Genomic DNA, 21,798 nt, shown 5'->3' on the forward strand with positions numbered 1-21,798 from the left:
ATGCTCCCCTGTATAGTGCCCTTAAAGGCAGTGCTCTTAATCGCATGCTTGAGTGGTCAGCGGACATGATCAGAGCATTTGACCAAGCAAGTTCTTTTGAACTCGACCCTACTGGCCTCAGAAACTGCTGTGGGTGCTGTGCATGAAGAGTTAGCTGGAGGTGTGTAGTAGCCAGTTCTTTGCAGCCAGCAGCTCAACTCTCCCCCCTCAGAGAAATGCAGCACTTTTGACCACAAGCTTTTTGGTCTCTATCTGGCTATCTGCCATTTTTGTTTTTATTTTCAACCCTTGGCATTTCACAGCATTTGTTGACCACAAACTCCTTGTGCATGTGGTGGCCAAAGGATCAGACCTTTGGTCTGCATGGCAGCCATACCACTTGGCCTACATTTCGAATTCATGACTGACATAGAGCATATCGAAGAGAAAAATAACGCTGTGGCCGACTGTCTCTCACAGCCCACCATCAATGTCATGCACATTGTGGTTAACTATGGAACGTGGTAGCCGACCAATCTACCGACCCAGAGGTCCAAGCTTACAGAACAGCAGTCATGGGCCTGTAGTTGGCTGACGTCAGTTTCAGGGATGCAGTTTTTCTTCTATGTGATGTGTCAACTGAATGCCCTTGCCCCATAGGGCCTGCAAACTGGAGACATACTGTGTTTTAACTCCATTCACGGCCTCTCACACTTGGGTGGGAATGCTTCGCAGAAACCGGTTGCTTTAGAGTTTGTGTGGTGTGGTCTTAGTGGACATGCAAGACTGGGGTGCAGCCTGTGTTGTGTGTCACCAGGCGAAATTAACCGTCACGTTCGGGCCCCATCAGCACCTTTTGAAATCTGTGAGCAATGGTTTGTCTATGCCAGTATGGACCTGACTGGTCCTCTCCCACCACTCCCGCCCCCCATGGTCTCACACATCTCCTTACCATGATGGATCATACCACCTGGTGGCCAGAGTCGTCCCTTTCGTGTTGACAATGGCCGCAGAAGCAGCTCAGGTGTTTGCCAGTGCCTAGTTCAATACTTCCTCTGATATTTCTTCTGACCACGGTCCCCAATTCACATCAGACCTCTGGACCACAATGGCCCAGAACCTCGTCATTGAAGTGCATCACACCACAATGTATCGCATGCGGTCCAGTAGCCTGTGCAAGCGGATCTGAGGGCCTTCCTGATGGACGAGATTTGGCACAATTGTCTCCCTTGGGTCTTGCTTGGGCTCAGAATGGCTCCAAAGACGACCTGCAGTCCTCTGCCGCTGAGTTGGTGTATGGGCAGCCTCAGTGGGTGCCAGAGATTTTATTCCTGATGCCATGACTTCCCGGTTGGCATCTCGGCAGTGTTCTGCCCTCCTCAGTAAATTCCCGGTCGGCATCTCGGCAGTGTTCTGCCCTCCTCAGTAAACTCAGTTCTTTTTCATCAATTCCTACCTCCCATCATGTTATGCAGCACTTCTGGGTTCCAGTGACCTACATTCTACCTAGTTTGTGTTTGTCCACCATGATGCAGATCAACACCCCATTAAGTCTCCTTATGATGGCCCGTTCTGCAATTTGGAGTGGGGTGGAAAGACTTTTATTGTAGATAGGACGTGTAAGCCTGAATGTATTTCTGTAGTCGCCTTAAGCTGGCCCACCAAGACCTGGTAGTTCCACTACGATACTGCTGCACCACAACATGACCTGCTGTGTGTCAGTACACCCCTGGACAAGCCAGGGGCACCTGCTGTTACTCCAACCAAAGCCTGTGGGACCTGAGCTGGGCGGCTCACACGAGCTCCAGACAGATTTACAATGTCAGTTCTGGTGAATTCTGGGAGGAATCTACGTAGGGTAACAGATGACACATATTATCCATAATAGACACTGTTCCACATAATTTACATTGAGTTGTGTTCACTTTAAGAGACGATGTCTGATGTCAGTGTAAGGAAATTGCTTTTGGTTTATTCATAATGGATGTAAGGGGCTGTAGCTTATTTTTTAATTTTCTTTTGTATTTGCAGTTTTTGTCTGTTGTGCAGTGGTTGTTTGTCTTTGTTGTATTTTCTGGTGAATTCTGGGGGAGTCTATGTAGGGTAACAGATGACATCCGTTGTCTTTTTATTGATTCTGTGCACTTTGATAATAAATTTACTTCGAAGTGTCAATTTTCTGAACTTTGATTTGTTTTAAATACATAAGGAACTAGTGTGGTGAACAATTGACGATAAGGAGGTACCATCAAGAATATTAAGAAAAGTTGTTAGTTAGTTTGCTGAAGGGCGGGTGGTTCAATCTCTGTACCTGTGTAAATGTACAGATTATTTGCAGTAATTTGCATAGTAAAATGCAGTGACTACTCAGGTAAGGAGGTTGATTTGGATTTTCATAAATCCCACAGATAAAAAGGATTCAAAACTTTGTATGGCAATCATACAATATGTGATTGAATAATTGTTCAAAAATCTTGCCCTGACATAAAACAGAAAATACACACCATGTCTGAAAGTATCCTACCGTTTTGAACTTCATAATGATCTGTATTTAGATTGCTGAAATTTGGACTTTGAACATTTTGTAATAGCCTAAAGCCTTACTTCTATACAAAGTCTGTTTGCTTTGGTATACCTCAGACAGGTATAGAAAGAGAGTTGAATAATTAAACCAAATGTGAGACAATGCCAGAAATTCATTGGAAGCTTATACGGAAATTAGGACATAGAACATTGACCAATACAACACAGCCAAGGAACTGGCCCTTTGTCCCACAATGTTGTGCCAGACCAATTCAATTAATAGTCAAATTGCTAACTAAATTAATCTCTTCTGCTACACAATATCCATATTCTTCCATTTTCCTCACATTCAGCCCCTGAACTAGCTCCATGGCTATGGCCTGCAGCCATCGTTTCACTTGCGTCAGTGATGAACCGGCTCCGTGGCTGTGGACTCACTTTCAGGGATTCTGTGGTTAATGTTTTGTGTGTTGTTTGTTTACTTTTTTGTTGTTTGCTCAATTTGTTCTATTTTTGTACATTGAGTGTTTGCCAGTCTTTATTGTGTGAGTTTTTTAATGGGTTCTATTGTGTTTCTGTGTTTTGTGGCTGCCTGCAAGAAGATGAATCTCAAAGTTGTAAACAGTATACATACTTTGATGATAAGTGTATTCTGATAATGCCCTTTGGCATTCATGTGCCTATGTAAACGTCTCTTAAAAGTCTCTAATGTTTTTGCCTTAACCATCACCCCTCTGTGTAAACAAATTTACCCCTTACATCTCCTTTGAAATGAGTCCCATCTCACCTTAAATGCACATCCTCTGGTATTAAACATTTCAACCCTTGGAAAAAGATATTGTCAAAAAGTATGAAACAAGCATATTGTATCACAAAATTGATGCGGTAATATTGCAAGTTTTCGGTATAGGAAGCTAACACGTGAGAAAGGTTGAACTCCTGTGGAGTCAACTGCAAAAGTTATAGATTATTGGCAATAAAGTTGCAATTCTTAACCATTTCACAAGAACTGTTTACTCTGGTCCAGCAAAGGCACATGGAAGGCAAGTCATTTGGTCCACAGCACCAATTCCAGCCTTTGAAAGACTTTGCAACATACTTGTGGTTTGCAGGCATCACTGATTAGGTTAGGGTGGTAATAAAAGATACCTTTTTACCAAAGTCAACTACATTGGTCCTGAAGAAGGGTCTCAGTCCAAAACATTGACTTTATTTATTTCCACAGACAATGCCTAACATGCTGAATTCCCCCAGCATTTTGTGTGAGTTGCTCATAATTGTGTGGGTCTGCAGAAACATGAAGTTCAACCTAGTAAAGTCAGCATTCTCATTCCCCACACAACGTTAGTGAGCCACACAGACACTACTACTGGTGGTGGTGGCATCCATTAGTCTCGCAAGACCATGGATCTGCACCTGGAAAGTCTTGCTTCATCTCCAGGGCATAGGCCTGGGCAAGGTTGTATGGAAGACTGACAGTTGCCCATGCAGCATGTCTCCCCTCTGCACGACACTGATGTTGTCCAAGGTAAGGGCAAGGGCCAATACAGCTTGGCAACAGTGTTGTTGCAGGAGTTGCCAGAACGAGGTTGAAGGCAACGTCAGACTGCCTAGGGACTCCAGCTCTGGATTTGTCCTCAGGGTTTACTCCCGAAGCCTTTCCCATAAGTGGGTATGACCGCAAGGCAGCGAGGTTTAAAATCAGAGTTTTCCCTCGCTTAGATGGACTGCCTTCCCAGGCTGACGAGTTCCATCTACCCGAGGCATTGCTTCTAAGGTGCCAGGACCTGACGTCGCCCCATATCCTGTCAGTAAAAACAGTTCTGCTGGACTTAGAGGCTAAGCCACATGAGAAGGCCAGGAGTTGGACTTCGTTGTCAGCTGCTATTTGAGGTGCATGCCGTGAGGAGAACTTTTAGGTAGTGAGAGCTTGTCCCCACCACCACTCCTCGGCTTGACAACCTTGGAACCACTATTACTAGTATAAATTTTATATTCTAAATTCTCGCTCAGCGGATGTAATGGAATTTGAACTTTTGTCCTTACGTCTTTCAACAGGCCCTCTGGAATATAGGACCAATAAATTTGGCAGACCCTGTCCCCTCCAACTTTTGGGCCTAAAGATCCATCTCCATCTCCCTTTGAAAAGTTTTCATTTAATTTATTTCTAGGCAGAATATTCCAAATTGTAACATGCCGAGTGTCAACAAGTTCTTACCATTTCACCTCTATTTTCCCCAACTACATGAATCTGACACTTGGATACAAGAAGCAATTTCTATAATTAACTTTACCAAAGTCTGTACGTTATGCTGTGGAACGGTGTGCATTGCTCACTGAATGCCATATCTTTCGAGTGGTTGCACCTTGGTGAGTAAGGCATCAATTTCATTTTAAATATTCATTAATTAATCTTTCAGATTTTTTTAATTTGTCATTTTCATTTGCGGTGGTATGTAAATTATTTAATGTGTAGACAGTAACCTGTCAGATAGTTGGGTAACTGGTTCAGAAAAGTCAGCTCATGCTGAATGTGTTTCTGCAATGGCACAGTGCCCTCACAGTGGACTTTGGTGAGTAAGGAGATTGAGAATGAGTATGGGGTCTCTCTTCTACTCATCAGAGATATTTATCAGTAGCACTGCATATGCAGGACCCTTGCTATTGTCAGTGCTATTGTCATCTGTCCAACATTCTCTTTAGCCTTCTACCATCAGACAGCAGGTACCATAGTGTTAGAACAAGAACTACTAGGATGAGTAACAGCTTCTACCCTGCAGGCAGTAAGATTACTGAGCTCTCTGCCGCCACCCAGGTCTCATCACATATGAAGTGCCAGAGGAATTATACTGTTTACTTTTTAACTTTAATCAGTGAATAAAATTCATTAGAAAGGGTGATAAAAATAAGGCAGGAGCAAGAGGAGTGGTCATTGTGTGAGTGGGCCAGTGTTGGAGTGGCTTCAGCTTATTAGGCTTGTGTGAGATCAGGCGTGGGTGAGGTAAGTATCTAGTAAGTATCTTCTTTTTTATTCTTCATTCCTCTGTTAGGGCACAGTGAGTGCAGTAAAAAAGAGACTCCAAGGTCTCTGTTGAGATGTGGGAATTCTGGGAGACTTCCAGCCTCCCCAAGCACATCTGCACCAGGTTCACTAAGCTGCAGCTCCTCAGAGAATGTGATAATGAACTGGATTACCTTTGGCTCATATGGAAGACTGAGGAAGTGATATGGAGTGTCGGGGGGTGGGGGGGGGGTTGGTGGTGGTGTTAGTCACCTCTAAGTTGCAGGAGGCAGGTAACTGGGTGACTGTCAGGAGAAGATAATAACTGGGTGATTGCCAGTGAAAGTAAGAATAGGAGGTTTTGGCAGATAAATGTGTAGCTGATGAACTGGTACAGGCAGCTGCAATTCACATTTCTGGATCATTGGGACCTCTTCTGGGAAAGGTAAAACCTGTACAAAGAGGATGGGTTACATCTGAACCTGAAGGGACCAATATTGTTGTGGGCAGGTTTGCTAGAGTTGTTCGGGAGGGTTTAAACAAATTTGCAAGGGGATGGAAAATGGAGTGTAGAGCTAGAGGATGAGGTAGTTGGTTTACAAGCAGAGGCAGTATGTAGTGCGACTGCTAGCAAGGACTGGCTAATGATAGGGCAAAACCGCAGCCAATGGGATGAGTTGCAATGTAAAAGAGGGACAAAATTGAGAAGCGTGATGCCTCTCTCATGCCTCTGTAGTTCTCTTTATTCTGTCGTGATATTGATAATGTGTGACTTATGCTTCTCCCTCTCAAATTGCAGTATGAATCGAATCATATTATGGTCACTGCTTCCTCAGGGTTCCTTTACATTAAGCTCCCTAATAAGATCTGGGTTTTTACACAACACCCAGTCTAAGATAGCCATCTCAGACATTCAACAAATTCCCTCTCTTGCAACATGACACCAACCTGATTTTAACCAATCCCCTTGCATATTGAAGACCCCCATTACAATTGTGATATTACCCTTATTCCCTATTACATGCCTTTTCCAGCTCCCTTTGCAATCTCAACCCTACTATTTGGATGCCTATATAAGACTCTCATATGTTTTTATTACTCTTGCAGATTCTTAACTCCACCCACAAACATTTGACATTATCTAACACTATGTCACCTTTTCCTGAAGATGTAATTCCATCTCTTACCACTGAGCTACACCACCACCTATGCCTTCCTGCCTGTCCTTTTGATATAAATTATATCCTTTGATATGAAGCTCCCAATTATGGGCTTATTTCAGCCACGACTCAGTGATGCCCACAACGTCTTACCAACCAATCTGTAATTGTGCCATGAGTTCGTCCACCTTATTCTGAATTCTACGTGTATTTGAATACAGCACCTTCAGTTTCAGGGTACATGGAGATGTGATGAAATAGGCCAAAGTCAACATGGTGTCTTTAAGGCAGAGGTCCCCAACCTTTTTCGTACTGTGGACCGGTTTCATATTGACAATTTTCTTGCGGACCGGCCGACCGGGGGGTGGGGGGGCGGGTGGTGTAGGGTTGCCAACGTACAAGAGTAGCAGTCAAATACGTTGGGTTTACCCCGAGTAAGACTATGATAACCATAAAGCCTTGCGCGGGCACCAGTGCACTTGCGTAACTTGCGCATGCGTTTACGTGTCGATTTCTTAAAAATTGTTTTTGCCGATTCTGTTGGCGGCGGCGGCAGGGGTGTGTGTTAATCACGACCGGAATATAGGTGATACACTCAATTTCGTTTCTAAAAGGGTTTATCTAACAAATTTAATATTAAACACACAGCGCATATTTTCCTCGCATGAATATAGGGATAAGACAATTATCAGGGGAGGACAGGGGAGCTTGAAGTGGTAGAGGCAGGTTCTATACTATCATTTAAGGAAAAATTGGATGGGTATATGGACAGGAAAGGAATGGAGGGTTATGGGCTGAGTGCAGGTCAGTGGGACTAGGTGAGCATAGCGTTAGGCACGGACTAGAAGGGGCGAAATTGCCTGTTTCCATGCCGTAATTGTTACATGTTTATATAAGTCACTTATAATAGCATCATAACATTTTAAGTTACGTTTGGATATCAAACACACAGTGCATATTTTCCTCGTATGAACATATAAAATTATTGCAACCACACCAATATCGTTGAATCAGTGGGAGCCCTGGGCTTGTTTTCCTGCAACAAGACGGTCCTATCGAGGGGTGATGGGAGACAACTATACTGGAAGGGGTTTCCTTATGTCCAGTCTATTCCGCAATTTAGTTTGCGTTGCATTCATTGCAGAGATATGTTGGAAATGGAAGCAACGTTTTCAGTGCTTTCGTGGCTATCTCAGGATATTTAGCCTTGACTTTGATCCAGAATGCCGGCAGAGATGTTATGTCAAACATACTTTTCAGCCTGCCGTCATTTGCAAGCTCGAGGAGTTGATCTCCTTCCCGCGCTGACACGGATGACGCGCGGGTAATGACCTCGCGTGCGTTCGAGCTCAACAGTGGGCATGACAGGGAATGAGGAATGGTGCCGCTGACTCCTATCGCCAAATCATATTGTTTCCTCATGGCCCGGTAGCGCATGCATTGCGGCCCGGTGCTTGGGGACCGCTGCTTTAAGGGAAAATCTTGCCTGACAAATTTTTTAGAATTCTTTGAAGAAGAAATAACAAGCAGGGCAGACTTGGATTTTCAATAGGCCTTTGACAAGGTGCCACACATGAGGCTGCTTAACTAGTTAAGAGCCCGTGGTATTACAGGAAAGATACTAGCATGGATAGAGCATTGGCTGATTGACAGGAGACAAAGAGTGGGAATAAAGTGAGCCTTTTCTGGTTGGCTGCCACTAACTAGTGGTAGTCCACAGGGTTCTGTGTTGGGACTTCTTCTTTTTATGTTATATGTCAATGATTTGGATGACAGAATAGATGGCTTTGTGGCCAAGTTTGTGGATGGTACAAAGATAGGTGGAGGAGCAGGTAGTGTTGAGGAAGGAGAAATGCTACAGAAGAACTTGTATTAGAAGAATGGGCAAAAAATGTGGCAGATGGAATAAAGTGTTGGAAAGTGTATGGTCATGTACTTTGGTACAAGAAATAAAGCTGTGGACTATTTTCTAAATGGAGTGAAAAATCAAAAATCAGAGACGCAATAGGACAAGAGTCCTTGTGCAGGATTCCTTAAAAATTAATTTGCAAGATGAGTCGGTGATGAGGATGGGAAATGCAACGTCGGCATTCATTTCAAGAGGACGAGAATATGAAAGCAAGGACGTAATGTTGAGACTTTATAAAGTACTGGTGAGGCCTCACTTGGAGTATTGTGAGCAGTTTTGAGTGTCTCACCTAATGTGCTGACATTGGAGAGGGTTCAAAGGAAGGTCACAAAAATGATTCCGGAATTGAAAGGTTTATCATATGAGGAGTGTTTGATGGTTCTGGGCCTGTCCTCACTGGAATTCAGAACATTGGGCAGGGAGGGAATCTCATTAAAACCTGTTGAACGTTCAAAGGCCTCAGAATAGAGGGACGGCCATTTCGAACGGAGATCAGGAGGAATTTCCTTAGCCAGAGAGTGGTGAATCTGTGGAATTCGTTTCCACATGTGTCTCTGGAGGCCAAGTCATTGGGTATAATTAAGACAGAGGTTGATAGGTTCCCTATCAGTCAGGGTACGAAGGGTTATGTGGAGAAAGCAGGTGATCAGGTCTGAGAGGGAAATGGATCAGTGAGGATGAAACGGCGGAGCAGACTTGATTGGCCAAATGGTCTATAGTATATGTACCTAAATATTTGTTAATTTATTTGTGGTAATATTGCTTTGTGTGTTATATGTGTGAGTTATAAGTACTGAGTTGTGCATCTTGGTCCGGAGGAGTATCGTTTCATTTGTTTCATACATATGTATGGTTGAACGACAATAAACTTGAACTTGAACGTGAACTTGAGGTATCGCATGTCTTAGAGGTAAAGACAGTGATGGAGTTTGATGTTGAAAAATTGGATTACAATGTATTTAATTAAATTAAGGTAGGTGTGACTAACCAAATGATATGTTGCACCATCTGGGAGCAGATTTAAGCTATTGGGATCCAAAACAACCACTACCACTGAAGTGCCTACGACTCGAATTCTGCTTATTTTGATGTATCAGGGAGGGTAGGCTTACTGCAACTCTTCCTGAAGGCACTCACACTGCTAGATTTAAAGTAACTATTGACAGACATTTCTTTCATTCTCTCCACCTGTCTTGCCCTTTGCAAGACGTGCTTGGTTTTCTCTGTTTTGAAGTTGTGCTGAAGGGTCTTTGATCTGAACTCTGTGCCAAACAAGGGGGTGTCTTTGCGTGACCCTTTCTTCATTCTTCCTTGCTTCCTACAGAAAAAATGTCTCTGAAGGCCTGTTAACCATCAGATTATTAATTACTCTTTAGAATTCAACTATACTAGATTTAAGATGGCCTGTTTCTCATTAGTTTCTCAAGATAATGGTCTCAAGAACCATGTATACTCCATGAATATGCTCTTAACATATTCAATGCTAAATTGCTTCGTCGGGTTTCTCTCATATGGATATAGCCTCATGTCCTTCTTGAAAACATTTTATTGTCCCTGAGAATGATGTTCTTTGCCAATAATACGCCCGCCACTGCAAGTAACCAATCTAACCTATGATCAGTCAGTTTATTTTTGTTTCTTTCTCTCTACACACATTCCTTAACAGTCCTTTAAACCTCCAGCACCACTTCTGTAGACAGAGAGGACTGACCTACTGTGCTCAAAGCCTTGCTTCTATTAACACCTTGGGGTATATTTAATTTGGCCTAGCTACTTAAACAATTCCAGATTCTTTTCCTAAACAATATTTCTTATACAGAGTGGATTCAGGTTAATTGACCCATCAGTTAATTGGGACAGCCATTTATTTGGGACAAATCTTAAAGAACAAAACCTAAACAAGAAAATTTCCAGGATTCCCTTCGTTTATTTGGGACACTATGCCACTTAATTGGAGCAGGAAACGAATGCTGAACACGTTCTAACTAGTGTGCAGTCATGCGCAGTTGTGTGGGTATTACACGCTACACCCTGCATTGAGAGAACAGTTTCTAAATAGCACCAGTCACTGATAATCAGTGATGAGCACAATTCTGAACTATTTTGCTCACTGTGGTTTCAAGCATTTAGATTTGAAGATGCCAAAAATGGTGAAAATGAAATGATTTTACTACTTCAAATTTGGAACTACGAAGAACTTGAAGGTATCAACAATCATCTTGAATGTTACAATGAATATGAAGATTAAGAGGATGCAATCACTGATAGCATTGTATGTAGGTAGTCAATTATCTACACTAGGTGTCTGAGCTAATTTTGTTCATTGTGTACTCTGGATGAATTCCTCTGTTGATAACTGTTATGAATACTCAGTTTTATGGACTTGTAGTAGTATTGGGAGTGTTCTCACCCTGTGCAGTAATAAACTAAGACAACTGTGCTGCTCCAACGAGCGCTATATGAGGTCATTCCTACCCTTGGCCGTCAGGCTCGATGAGTCAACCTATAGCCAGGGAAGTGATGACTCTCCCCCCCGTTAGACTGTTTGAGGTAAATTATTTTTTTATTCTTTCTACTTTTCTGCTAATATTTATATGTCTGTGCACTTGTAATGCTACAGTGACACTGTAATTTCGTATGGGATCAATAAAGTATCTCTAATTTTTTCTGTGTTTCATTTAAATACATACTTTGTTTCTCAGTTTGTCTTTTTTTATACCTTTTTAAATGTTTTCATGAAAATTTGATTAATTGGGGCAGCTGCTTAATTGGGCTGAAAGGTACTGGTGCTGATGTGTCCCAGTTCACCAGAATTTAATGTTACATGTTAACAAATTCAACATTATTGCAAAGTACTGACCGGAACCTTGCCTATATCCTCCATCTCCAGTGACAGATGACCTTTCCCGACCCGAGAAGGCCCTTACTCTGCCATTGATTCTTCGCTTGCTTTTTAATTGATCGTTAAATTACAGTAAAATGCTTCAGAGTGGATATATTCATGATAAAACTGCTAGAGTGATCTTTGTAAGCCAATTTAATGAAATTGTTATGTTTTGTATCTCCAGAAACTGACTGGAAAAAAAACCACAGGAACCAACTTAGTTCTACTTAGTTCTTTTGTTTTTTTAGTGAGGTGCTCATATGTGAGGTGGTGGTGTAATGGCGCATGTCATTCATTATTCCTTACATATAGCTCGTAAGGAATTATGAAAACAAAGAATGATTAGTCAAACAACATATTTACAATAATACTCAAATATTTCTGAAATATTGAATACACTACAGACATATTTTCACCTTCCTAAACTTATGTTGTTGACTGCATACACAGTAGTATAGTAATAACAATTGGACACAGGTGCAATTCCATCATTGTCTGTAAGGAGCTTATACATACATTCTCCCTGTGACTGCGTGGGTTTTGGTAATTGGTTATTTGTGAGTAATTGGGCATCTGGGGCTCATTGGTGCAGACGAGCCTGTTGCTGTGCTGCATCTCTAAATTAAAACAATCAAAATAAATCCAGAGTAAGAAACACAAAATGCTGGTGGAACTCAGCATGTCAGGCCGCATCTATGGGAATGAATGAACAGTCAAGGTTTCATGCTGAGACCCTTCGTCAGGACCTTTATCAGAAGTTGTTGCTCTAATTTAATATGATGTGTCATAAGCATAAAAACATTAGAAATAGAAGCAAGAGAAGCACATCTGGCCTGTCAAGCTTGCTCTGCCATTCAATGTGATCATAGCTGATCTGACTAATGACTCATCTTTACCTACCTGCCTTTTCCCCATAACCTTTAATTCCCTTACTATGCAATAATCTATCCAACCTTGCCTTAAATATATCTACTAAGGTAGCCGCCACTGCTTCATTGGTCAGAGAATTCCATAGATTCACCACTCTCTGGGAAAAGCAGTTCCTCCTCATCCCCATCCTAAATCTACTCCCCCAAATTTTGAGGCTATTTCCCCTAGATCTAGTCTCACCTACCAGTGGAAACAACTTTCCTACCTCTATCTTATCCCTTTCATAATTTTATATGTTTCTATAAGATCTTCTCTCATTCTTCTGAATTCCAGTGAGTACAGTCCCAGGTGACTCAATCTCTCCTCATAGTCTAACCCCCTCACCTCTGGAATCAACCTGGTGAATCTCCTCTGCACTGCCTCCAACGCCAGTACATCTTTGCTCAAGTAAGGAGACCAGAAATGCATGCAGTACTCCAGGTGTGGCCTCACCAGTACCCTGTACAATTGTAGCATAACCTCCTTGCTCTTAAATTCAATCCCTCTAGTAATGAAGGACAACATTCCATTTGCCTTCTTGATAACCTGCTGCACCTGCAAACCAACCTTTTGCAATTCATGCACAGGCACTCCCAAGTCCCTCTGCACAGCAGCATGCTGCAATCCTTTGCCATTTAAATAATAATCTGACCTTCCATTTTCCTTCCAAAGTGGATGACCTCGCATTTTGTACTCCATCTGCTGGACTCATTCCCATTCACTTAACTTATCTATCTCTCTCTGTATCCTCTGCACAGTTTGCTTTTTCACTCAATAGAGTGTCATCAACAAACTTAGATACACTACACTTGGTCCCCTCTTTCAAATCGTTAATGTATATTGTGAACAGTTGTGGGCCCAGCACTGACCCTTGCAGCATATCACTCACCACTGATCGCCAACCATGTATCCCAACTCTCTGCTTTCTATTGGTTAACCAATCCTCTATCCATGCTAATACATCACCCCCAACTCAATGCCATATAATTATATTCCATATAATTTAGGTCATATCTGGATATCTTTTCTTAGTATTTTAGATTAGATTATGAGGACACGCAGTCCTCTTTTATTGTCATTCAGTAATGCATGCATTAAGAAATGATACAATGTTCCTCCAGTGTGATATCACATAAACACAAGACCGACCAAGACTGAAAAGCTGACAAAAACCACATAATTATAACATATAGTTACAACAGTGCGAGCAATACCGTAATTTGATAGAGCACAGACCATGGGCTCGGTTAAAAAAAAAAGTCTCAAAGCCTCTCGAAAGTCCCATTATCTCACGCAGACGGTAGAAGGAAGAAAACTCTCCCTGCCATGAGCTTCCAGTGCCGCAAACTTGCTGATGCAGCATCCTGGAAGCACCTGACCACAGTCTGACTCTGAGTCCATCTGAAAACTTCAAGCCTCCGACCAGCCCTCCTACACCGAGCACCATCTCTGCCAAGCGCTTCGACCCCAGGCCCAGCCGCCAGCAACAGGCAAAGCCGAGGATTTGGGGCCTTCCCCTCTGGAGATTCTCGATCGCAGCAGCAGCGAACCGGGCATTTCAGAAGTTACTCCAGATGTTCCTCCATGCTTCTCATGTCTGTTTCCATCAAATCCGAATTGTGCATGGCATCCTACTTACAAATAACGATATCATTCACTGGAGAGGCAGCGTGCACTGCGTCGCGCCACCGTCTTCTCCTCCCTCATTTACCCGACTAAATGATAAGCAGGACCAGAAATCCAACCAGACTGGCTACGTAAATGGGGTGGCTATTCCATCCATTCCTGGTGAATGACACCTACCCAACACTCTAAATCTTACTACTATCTACAAGGCATAACTTGTGAGTGTAGCTCCAACAACCCAAGGCAGGCTTCTCTTATCTAACTTTCTAAATGTGTACTTTCATGGTTACTAGAAGGCCTCGGACCTAATCTACTGTATCCATAAAATTCATCATAGCAATGCATCAAATCTCCTCACCAATGTCTTCCAAACCTCAGCCTCAAAGGACAAGGGATCTGGCACATAGGAACCAATACCTGCAAGTCCATCAGTAAATTACATACTATTTAAATGTTTTTTCTCCTTGAATTGTGTGACCTGAATTCTGGAACAGCACTTGTTAAAAAAAAAAGTCCCCTCCAAGAGCATAGTTGGATACTTTCACCATAGCAGTCTGAGAATGAGGTTCATCACCACTAACTCAGCGGAAGTTATACATTGTGACTAGGCTGGCCTTGCTATAATGCCAGATTCTGAAAGTGAATAAAAATGATACACAAAGTGTATAAACATTTTGATTCACACTTCTACAGGAAACTGAGGCAACACAGCTCATCAGCTGCAGAGGTTTGAGAAACCCACTCACTCTCAATTAGAGATTTTCAGATGCTGAGAAACAAGAAGAAATCAGATTTAGGGTCAGGTTTGTTATCGCTGTCTCATATCTTGTTTTGTGGTAGCAGTCCAATGCAAAAACATAAAGTTACTATAAATTACAAAATTAAAAAATGTGCAAATGAAAGGGACAATATTCATGGTTCTGATTTTGAAAAAGGAGCAAATATCAAACTTGGGTTTTCTCCCCAAGGCAATTTTTATGATACATTACAACATCTCCTTCTTCTGTGAATTTCAGTTTTTTCCCAAAAGTGCTCCCGTCAATGGAGAGACGGAGCTCACTCTGTGTGGCTGGGACTTCAAATCTCCAAACGGCCCTGATATTACTGCAGCCTCCCACGTGGTGCGAGTCGGAAACCGTCCTTGTAGAGTGTTGCCTGAAAACAGCAATGCAAAAAGGTATGATTTCTCAATCATCTCTCCTCTGTTTAAAATTAATGCCCTTTGTGGGAAGGGTTCTCTTTCCAAAGGGAGCCCCTTGGAATCAATGCAAGTTGGAGCAACAGTGAACAATGAATTTGATGTGGCAAGCTATTATGATCGATATATGATTCAAAGTGTCATAGAACACTATAGCACAGAAACAGGCCCTTCAGCCCATCTAGCCTATGCTGATTATTTTGCCTAGTCCCATTGACCTGCACCTGGACGATAGACCTCCCTACCCTTCCTGTCCACGTGCCTATCCAAATTTTTCTTACATGTTGAAATTGAATCATATTCCTGACGATCAATGTGAAGGAAGGGAAAAGGATGCAGCAATGTGGTTGTGTAGGGTGTCCATAATTTTCATTTTTCCATGTCTGTAGTGGACACATTGAGATTTTGCCTCACCTTCAGATCTTGTTGCAGTGACCATTGTCAGAATCAAAAGTTAAGACTACAATACATAGGATCAGAATTAGACCTCTCAGCCCATTGAGTCTGTTCCACCATTATATCATGGCTGATTTATTATCCTTCTCAGTCGCATTCTCCTGATTTCTCCCTATAACCTTTAATGTCCTGACTAATCAAGAACCTATCAACCTTCACTTTAAATATAATCAAAGACATGGCTTCCACAACCATCTGTGGCAATGAATTCCACAGGTTCACAACCTTCTGGCTAAAGAAAGTCTTCCTTATCTTTGTTCAAGGTCTAGGTAAGAGCAAATAGGCTGCAAGTGGCTGTGTGGAGAATTCAAAGCACTTTTTTCACTTCCTCAAACCACCCTCTTCACTTCATCAAACCACCCTCTTCACTTCATCAAACCACCCTCTTCACCCTGAGGAGTTGGTGCAGGGAGCAGGGTTTCAGCTTTTTGGACCATTGGGATCTCTTCTGGGAAAGGTGGGACCTGTACAGGTTGGATGGGTTGCACCTGAACTCGAGGGGGAGCAATATCCTTGCAGGTAGGTTTGCTAGCATGGTTCGGGAGGGTTTAAACTAATTTGCAAGGGGGATGGGACCTGGAGCGATAGAGCAGTGAAAGAAGTGCATGGAGTAAAGCCAGATCTAACATACAGAGAGGCTTTGAGGAAAGAGAAGCAGAATAAACAGTGTTAGGACAGTAAGGTAGAATTCCTCATGTTTAAGGTAGAAGGGCTGAAGTGTGTGTACCTCAATGCAAGGAGCATCAGGAACAAAGGTGATGAACTGAGAGCTCGGATACATATATGGAATTATGATGTAGTGGCTGTTACAGAGACTTGGCTGGCACCAGGGCAGGAATGGATTCTCAATATTCCTGGATTTCAGTGTTTTAGAAGGGATAGAGGCGGGGGAAGGGGAGGAGGGGTGGCATTACTGGTCAGGGATACTATTACAGCTACAGAAAGGGTGGGTAATGTAGCAGGATCCTCTTTTGAGTCAGTATGGGTGGAAGTCAAGAACAGGAAGTTACTCTATTGGGGGTATTCTATAGGCCCCCTGGAAGCAGCAGAGATACAGAGGAGCAGATTGGGAGGCAGATTTTGGAAAGGTGCAAAAATAACAGGGTTGTTATCATGGGTGACTTTAACTTCCCTAATATTGATTGACACCTGATTAGTTCCAAGAGTTTAGGTGGAGCAGAGTTTGTTAAGTGTGTCCAGGACGGATTCCTGTCGCAGTATGTGGACAGGCATACTAGATCTAGTACTAGGTAATGAACCGGGTCAGGTTACAGATCTCTCAGTGGGTGAGCATCTGGGGGACAGTGACCACCGCTCCCTGGCCTTTAGCATTATCATGGAAAAGGATAGAATCAGAGAGGACAGGAAAATTTTTAATTGGGGAAGGGCAAATTATGAGGCTATAAGGCTAGAACTTATGGGTGTGAATCGGGATGATGTTTTTGCAGGGAAATGTACTATTGACATGTGGTCGATGTTTAGAGATCATTTGCAGGATGTTAGGGATAAATTTGTCCCGGTGAGGAAGATAAAGAATGGTAGGGTGAAGGACCATGGGTGACAAGTGAGGTGGAAAATCTAGTCAGGTGGAAGAAGGCAACATACATGAGGTTTAGGAAGCAAGGATCAGATGGGTCTATTGAAGAATATAGGGAAGCAAGAAAGGAGCTGAAGAAGGGGCTGAGAAGAGCAAGAAGGGGGCATGAGAAGGCCTTGGCGAGTAGGGTAAAGGAAAACCCCAAGTTATTCTTCAGTTATGTGAAGAACAAAAGGATGACAGGAGTGAAGGTAGGACCGATTAGAGATAAAGGATTGAAGATGTGCCTGGAGGCTGTGGAAGTGAGCAAGGTCCTCAATGAATACTTCTCTTCGGTATTCACCAATGAGAGGGAACTTGATGATGGTGAGGACAATATGAGTGAGGTTGATGTTCTGGAGCATGTTGATATTAAGGGAGAAGAGGTGTTGGAGTTGTTAAAATACATTAGGACGGATAAGTCCCCGGGGCCTGATGGAATATTCCCCAGGCTGCTCCACGAGGCGAGGGAAGAGATTGCTGAGCCTCTGGCTAGGATCTTTATGTCCTTGTTGTCCACGGGAATGGTACCGGAGGATTGGAGGGAGGCGAATGTTGTCCCCTTGTTCAAAGGAGGTAGTAAGGATAGTCAGAGTAATTATAGAACAGTGAGCCTTACGTCAGTGGTGGGAAAGCTGTTGGAAAAGATTCATAGAGATAGGATCACTGGGCATTTAGAGAGTCATGGTCTGATCAGGGACACTCAGCATGGCTTTGTGATGGGCAGATCGTGTCTAACAAGCCTGATAGAGGTCTTTGAGGAGGTGACCAGGCATATAGATGAGGGTAGTGCAGTGGATGTGATCAGGGAGACTGACAGTCTCTTGGAACTCCCATTTCTGAGCTCAGAACAGAACTTGGCTTTGTATACAAACCCCTCATTCTCTCTGGAGTTAATTCAGAATAAGAAAAAGGAATGAACTTACCTTGTCTCCACCTCTGATCGTCAAAGCCTTGTTGAGCCAAAACCTTACTACTCTCACAATGACCTATCTTTACTGGACGTGTGCGCAGGAGTGCTTCAGTTGTATTTGTGCAGTACTCCAGTCAACGTTGCCAAGACTTGACGACCTGAGTTACTGGAAAAGTTGAGTAAGTTGGGTCTTTATTCCCTGGAGTGTAGGAGAATCTGTGGAGATTTGACAGAAGTATACAAAATTATGAGGGGTGTAGATAGAGTAAATGCAAGCAGGCTTTTTCCACTGAAGTTGGGTGAGACTAGAATTATAGGTCATGGGTTAAATGTGAAAAGTGAAATGTTTAAAGAGGATATGAAAGCGAATCTTTTAACCCAGAAGCAGGTGCAAGTACAGAACGAGCTGCCAGTGCTTTGTGGTGGATGTGGGTTCAACTTCAACATTTAAAAGAAGTTTGGATGAGTACATGTTCTCAGGGAAACGTACAGAAGAAATATGGCAGAAGTTCAGGGGATATTTGTGTGGGGTTCTGCGCAGGTACAATCCAAAGAGATGGAAAGGATGGCAGGGTACAGGAATCGTGGTGCACAAAGGTTGTTGTAAATCTAGTCAAGAAGAAAAGAAGCTTACAAAAGGTTCAAAAAATTAGGTAATGATAGAGATCTAGAAGGTTATAAAGCTATCAGGAAGGAGCTTAACAATGAAATTAGGAGAGGCAGAAGGGGCCATGAGAAGGCCTTGGCGAGCAGGATTAAGGAAAACCCCAAGGCATTCTACAAGTATGTGAAGAGCAAGAGGATAAGGCGTGAAAGAATAGGATTGGTCAAGTGTGACAGTGGAAAAGTGTGTATGGAACCGGAGGAGATAGCAGAGGTACTTAATGATGTCAGTACAGTGAACATTACATTGTTAATCAGGGTCCTTCTAGAATGGAGACCGAGATATCCAAGTTTGCCAGAAATGAAAGTGTCACAGGAGCAGTCTGTACCAAGGGAGATAAATGTGAGTCCTTGAACTTCGTTAGAAAGCAGTAAGTGATTGTGAGGACTGCAAGCTCCACAGAGAAAGTGGGTGATCTGCCAATGGCGAATGATAAAAGTTAAGGACAGCTTCAATTAAAAGTAAAGTAAATTTACAGAGTTGTGAACATTAGTGATAAATAAGAAGATTGGAAACAGTTACAAACCAGCAAAGGTAATATAGTGAATGAAAATATATTGTGAAAGAAATATAAAACTAGACATTAAGTGTCTACAATAGATGAAAAGATATAGCAAAAATAAAATAAATGTTGGTCCTTTAGCAGATGAGATTGTGTAAGTACTAACAGAAAATAAAAGCATCAGAGTGATTTTTAGCAAACACAGTATATTTAATCTGCCTTCATAAAAGTATCCCAATAACAGGAGCCAGAAGGAAAGGCAAATCCTGAAACAATCACCCTCACCAATGGAGAAAAAGTACTGGAAGAGATATGGGACACAAGGCAGATAATCTCTGGTACCACGTGGTCTATATCTTGGGATATTAAAGAAGTGACTACAGGGATAGGGTATGTACCGAGAAAAAGAGTGCACCAGAGCAACACAGTGGATCAGGCAGCATCTATGGACAGATAATGTTTCAGGTGAGACCCTTCGTCTGGACTGAAAAGAAAAAGGGAGAGGCAATATAAAAAGGTGGAGGGAAAGTGTGGAACAAAAACTAGCAGGTGATAGGTGGATCCAAGTGAATGGGTGATTGGCCACAGAGTAGCACTGATGTCAGAAGCCAGGAGGTGATAGGTGGAAATGACAAATGGATGAAGATGATGGAGTCTGATAGAAGATAGTGGAATTTGGACTAAAGGTGGGAGGTGGGGAGTGTGAGGGTGATAGGATGAACAGCAAGAAGGTATGTAGTCTGTTGTATCTCTTTAAATGAAAAAAGAAACAAAAATGGAATTTAATGCAGTCAAGTGTGAGGTGTGACATTTTGGGAGGACAAACCAGAATATGAGTGGTTGTCCTATTGTTGGGGGTGGGGTGGGGTGGGGTGCCTTGTTTTGATTATAGAAGGTTGTTTTTTCGTAATTAGCATAGAAACTGCAGCTGCTTTTCCCACTGGATAGCTGCCTACTGTCCAGTTTCAAATATCTTGGGTAGATTGGGAGTATGTGTGGGTGGTTCTCTCTGTCCCTCCCTTTCTTTAAGGCAAGCAGTGGATGTGACCATTGGGAAGGTTTGCTTTGTGCATGCTTCTAACTAAGTATGTTTGTTGAATATACATATGCTTATTGAATATTCAGCTTTGTCGTGTCTGTAACTTGGGAACATGAATGTTTGGTCAAAATTTTACTGTAAATAAGTGATTAATATTCTTATTCAAAGTCAGTGCATTTCCTGTCTCACTTGCCGGACCCATGAACCTGATTCAACATTATATTTGGATATTTGGCACTGCGTATGGCTTTCTGAGCGGAAATGCATGTCTTTAAAGAGTTATTTAAAAGAGAGGACCCTGTTTGAGAGATTCAGTGGCCCAGGGTGGACAGATAATAATGAGGGCTTTGGAAGTCTCGCTAACCTACAAGATGCTGGTAGATTGGTTTGATTTGGCTGGGACTGAACTGAAACACCATATTGCTTCTATACTTAAATCATTAGGTTCTCCCAGAAGAAAGGATAGAGTGCAGGATGCTTTCTGGCTTTTTTTAGCTATTGCAAGACATCAGTAAAAAACAATTGTGAACCTTTAGAATGAATTGGAAAACCTCAGTCAGGGCTGTATTATTCTGAGAGAGTCACTATTGATGGCTCAGAGAAAGACAACTAAGCTAGAGGATACAAATATAGAGATCACCTGTTGGCTAATGCAGGCACAGAATTCTGAGGCGGCTCAAAGGACTAATTAGCAGCTAGATCCAGTTAAGGTTCAGGCCATGATAAGGTTCGGGGTGATGATCTCAACACGTGAATGGGGGATGGGGATGTCTGGCTGGATTATTAGATGATGACAATGATAGAGAGAGAGAGAGAGAAAATGTAACATGGACACCTTGGTTTAATGCCCAAGATAATCACCTTCTCCTTTGCGTATCTGAAACAGTATGGACCTATCTATCAGTTCCATTATATGGGGGGGGGGGCGGGTCCACACCCATGGATAACAACTGGGACATCTCAGTTCTCAACTGCCACGATCTCGTTTACCACTCCCCAGGTTGGGCTATCCATGGTCACTTCAACACAGGGGGTTACTACCGCGGACTTCACCCTGTTGATGGAACCCTCCTGTGCCTCTGATACTTTCTCCTCTTCCCATACTTCTCTGATCAGCTCAACAAATAAGGGAGGGGGCGTGTCTTACGAGACTATCAGAAACCGCAAGTGATCAGGTCCTTGGACTGGGCACCCTTTGCTATTTGGTCCATTCTTAACTGATCTACCTTAGCTGTCTAAATGGTCCTTCTGCGCTACAGCAATTTATCTGCCTCTAGCCGAAAGATGTAGGCAGAAAGCTTCTCCCCCTGCTTCTGACGCATGTTCTGAAACCCCGTCATGAGCTCCATTGGGCTTCCTGTCATGCCAAACGCATTTTCCAGTGTCTATATGAAAGCAGCAGCAGTGGCAAGGGGTTACTGGGACTTGACGACTCTCACAATGTCAGCAGCCCGCCCCC

General features: G+C 42.7%; 1 protein-coding gene across 1 annotated transcript in view; it reads left to right on the top strand.

Annotated features, from left to right (window-relative positions):
• mst1rb (macrophage stimulating 1 receptor b) overlaps positions 1 to 21,798 on the top strand; it is a 289,557-nt gene that overhangs the window by 177,937 nt on the left and 89,822 nt on the right. The window contains exon 6 of the mRNA XM_063067700.1: positions 15,008 to 15,168. Coding sequence (XP_062923770.1) covers positions 15,008 to 15,168 — 161 coding nt within the window. The remainder of the gene's footprint in view (positions 1 to 15,007; positions 15,169 to 21,798) is intronic.

This window comes from Mobula hypostoma, chromosome 15 (genome assembly GCF_963921235.1).
Source record: "Mobula hypostoma chromosome 15, sMobHyp1.1, whole genome shotgun sequence".
Classification (NCBI taxonomy): Eukaryota; Metazoa; Chordata; class Chondrichthyes; order Myliobatiformes; family Myliobatidae; genus Mobula; species Mobula hypostoma.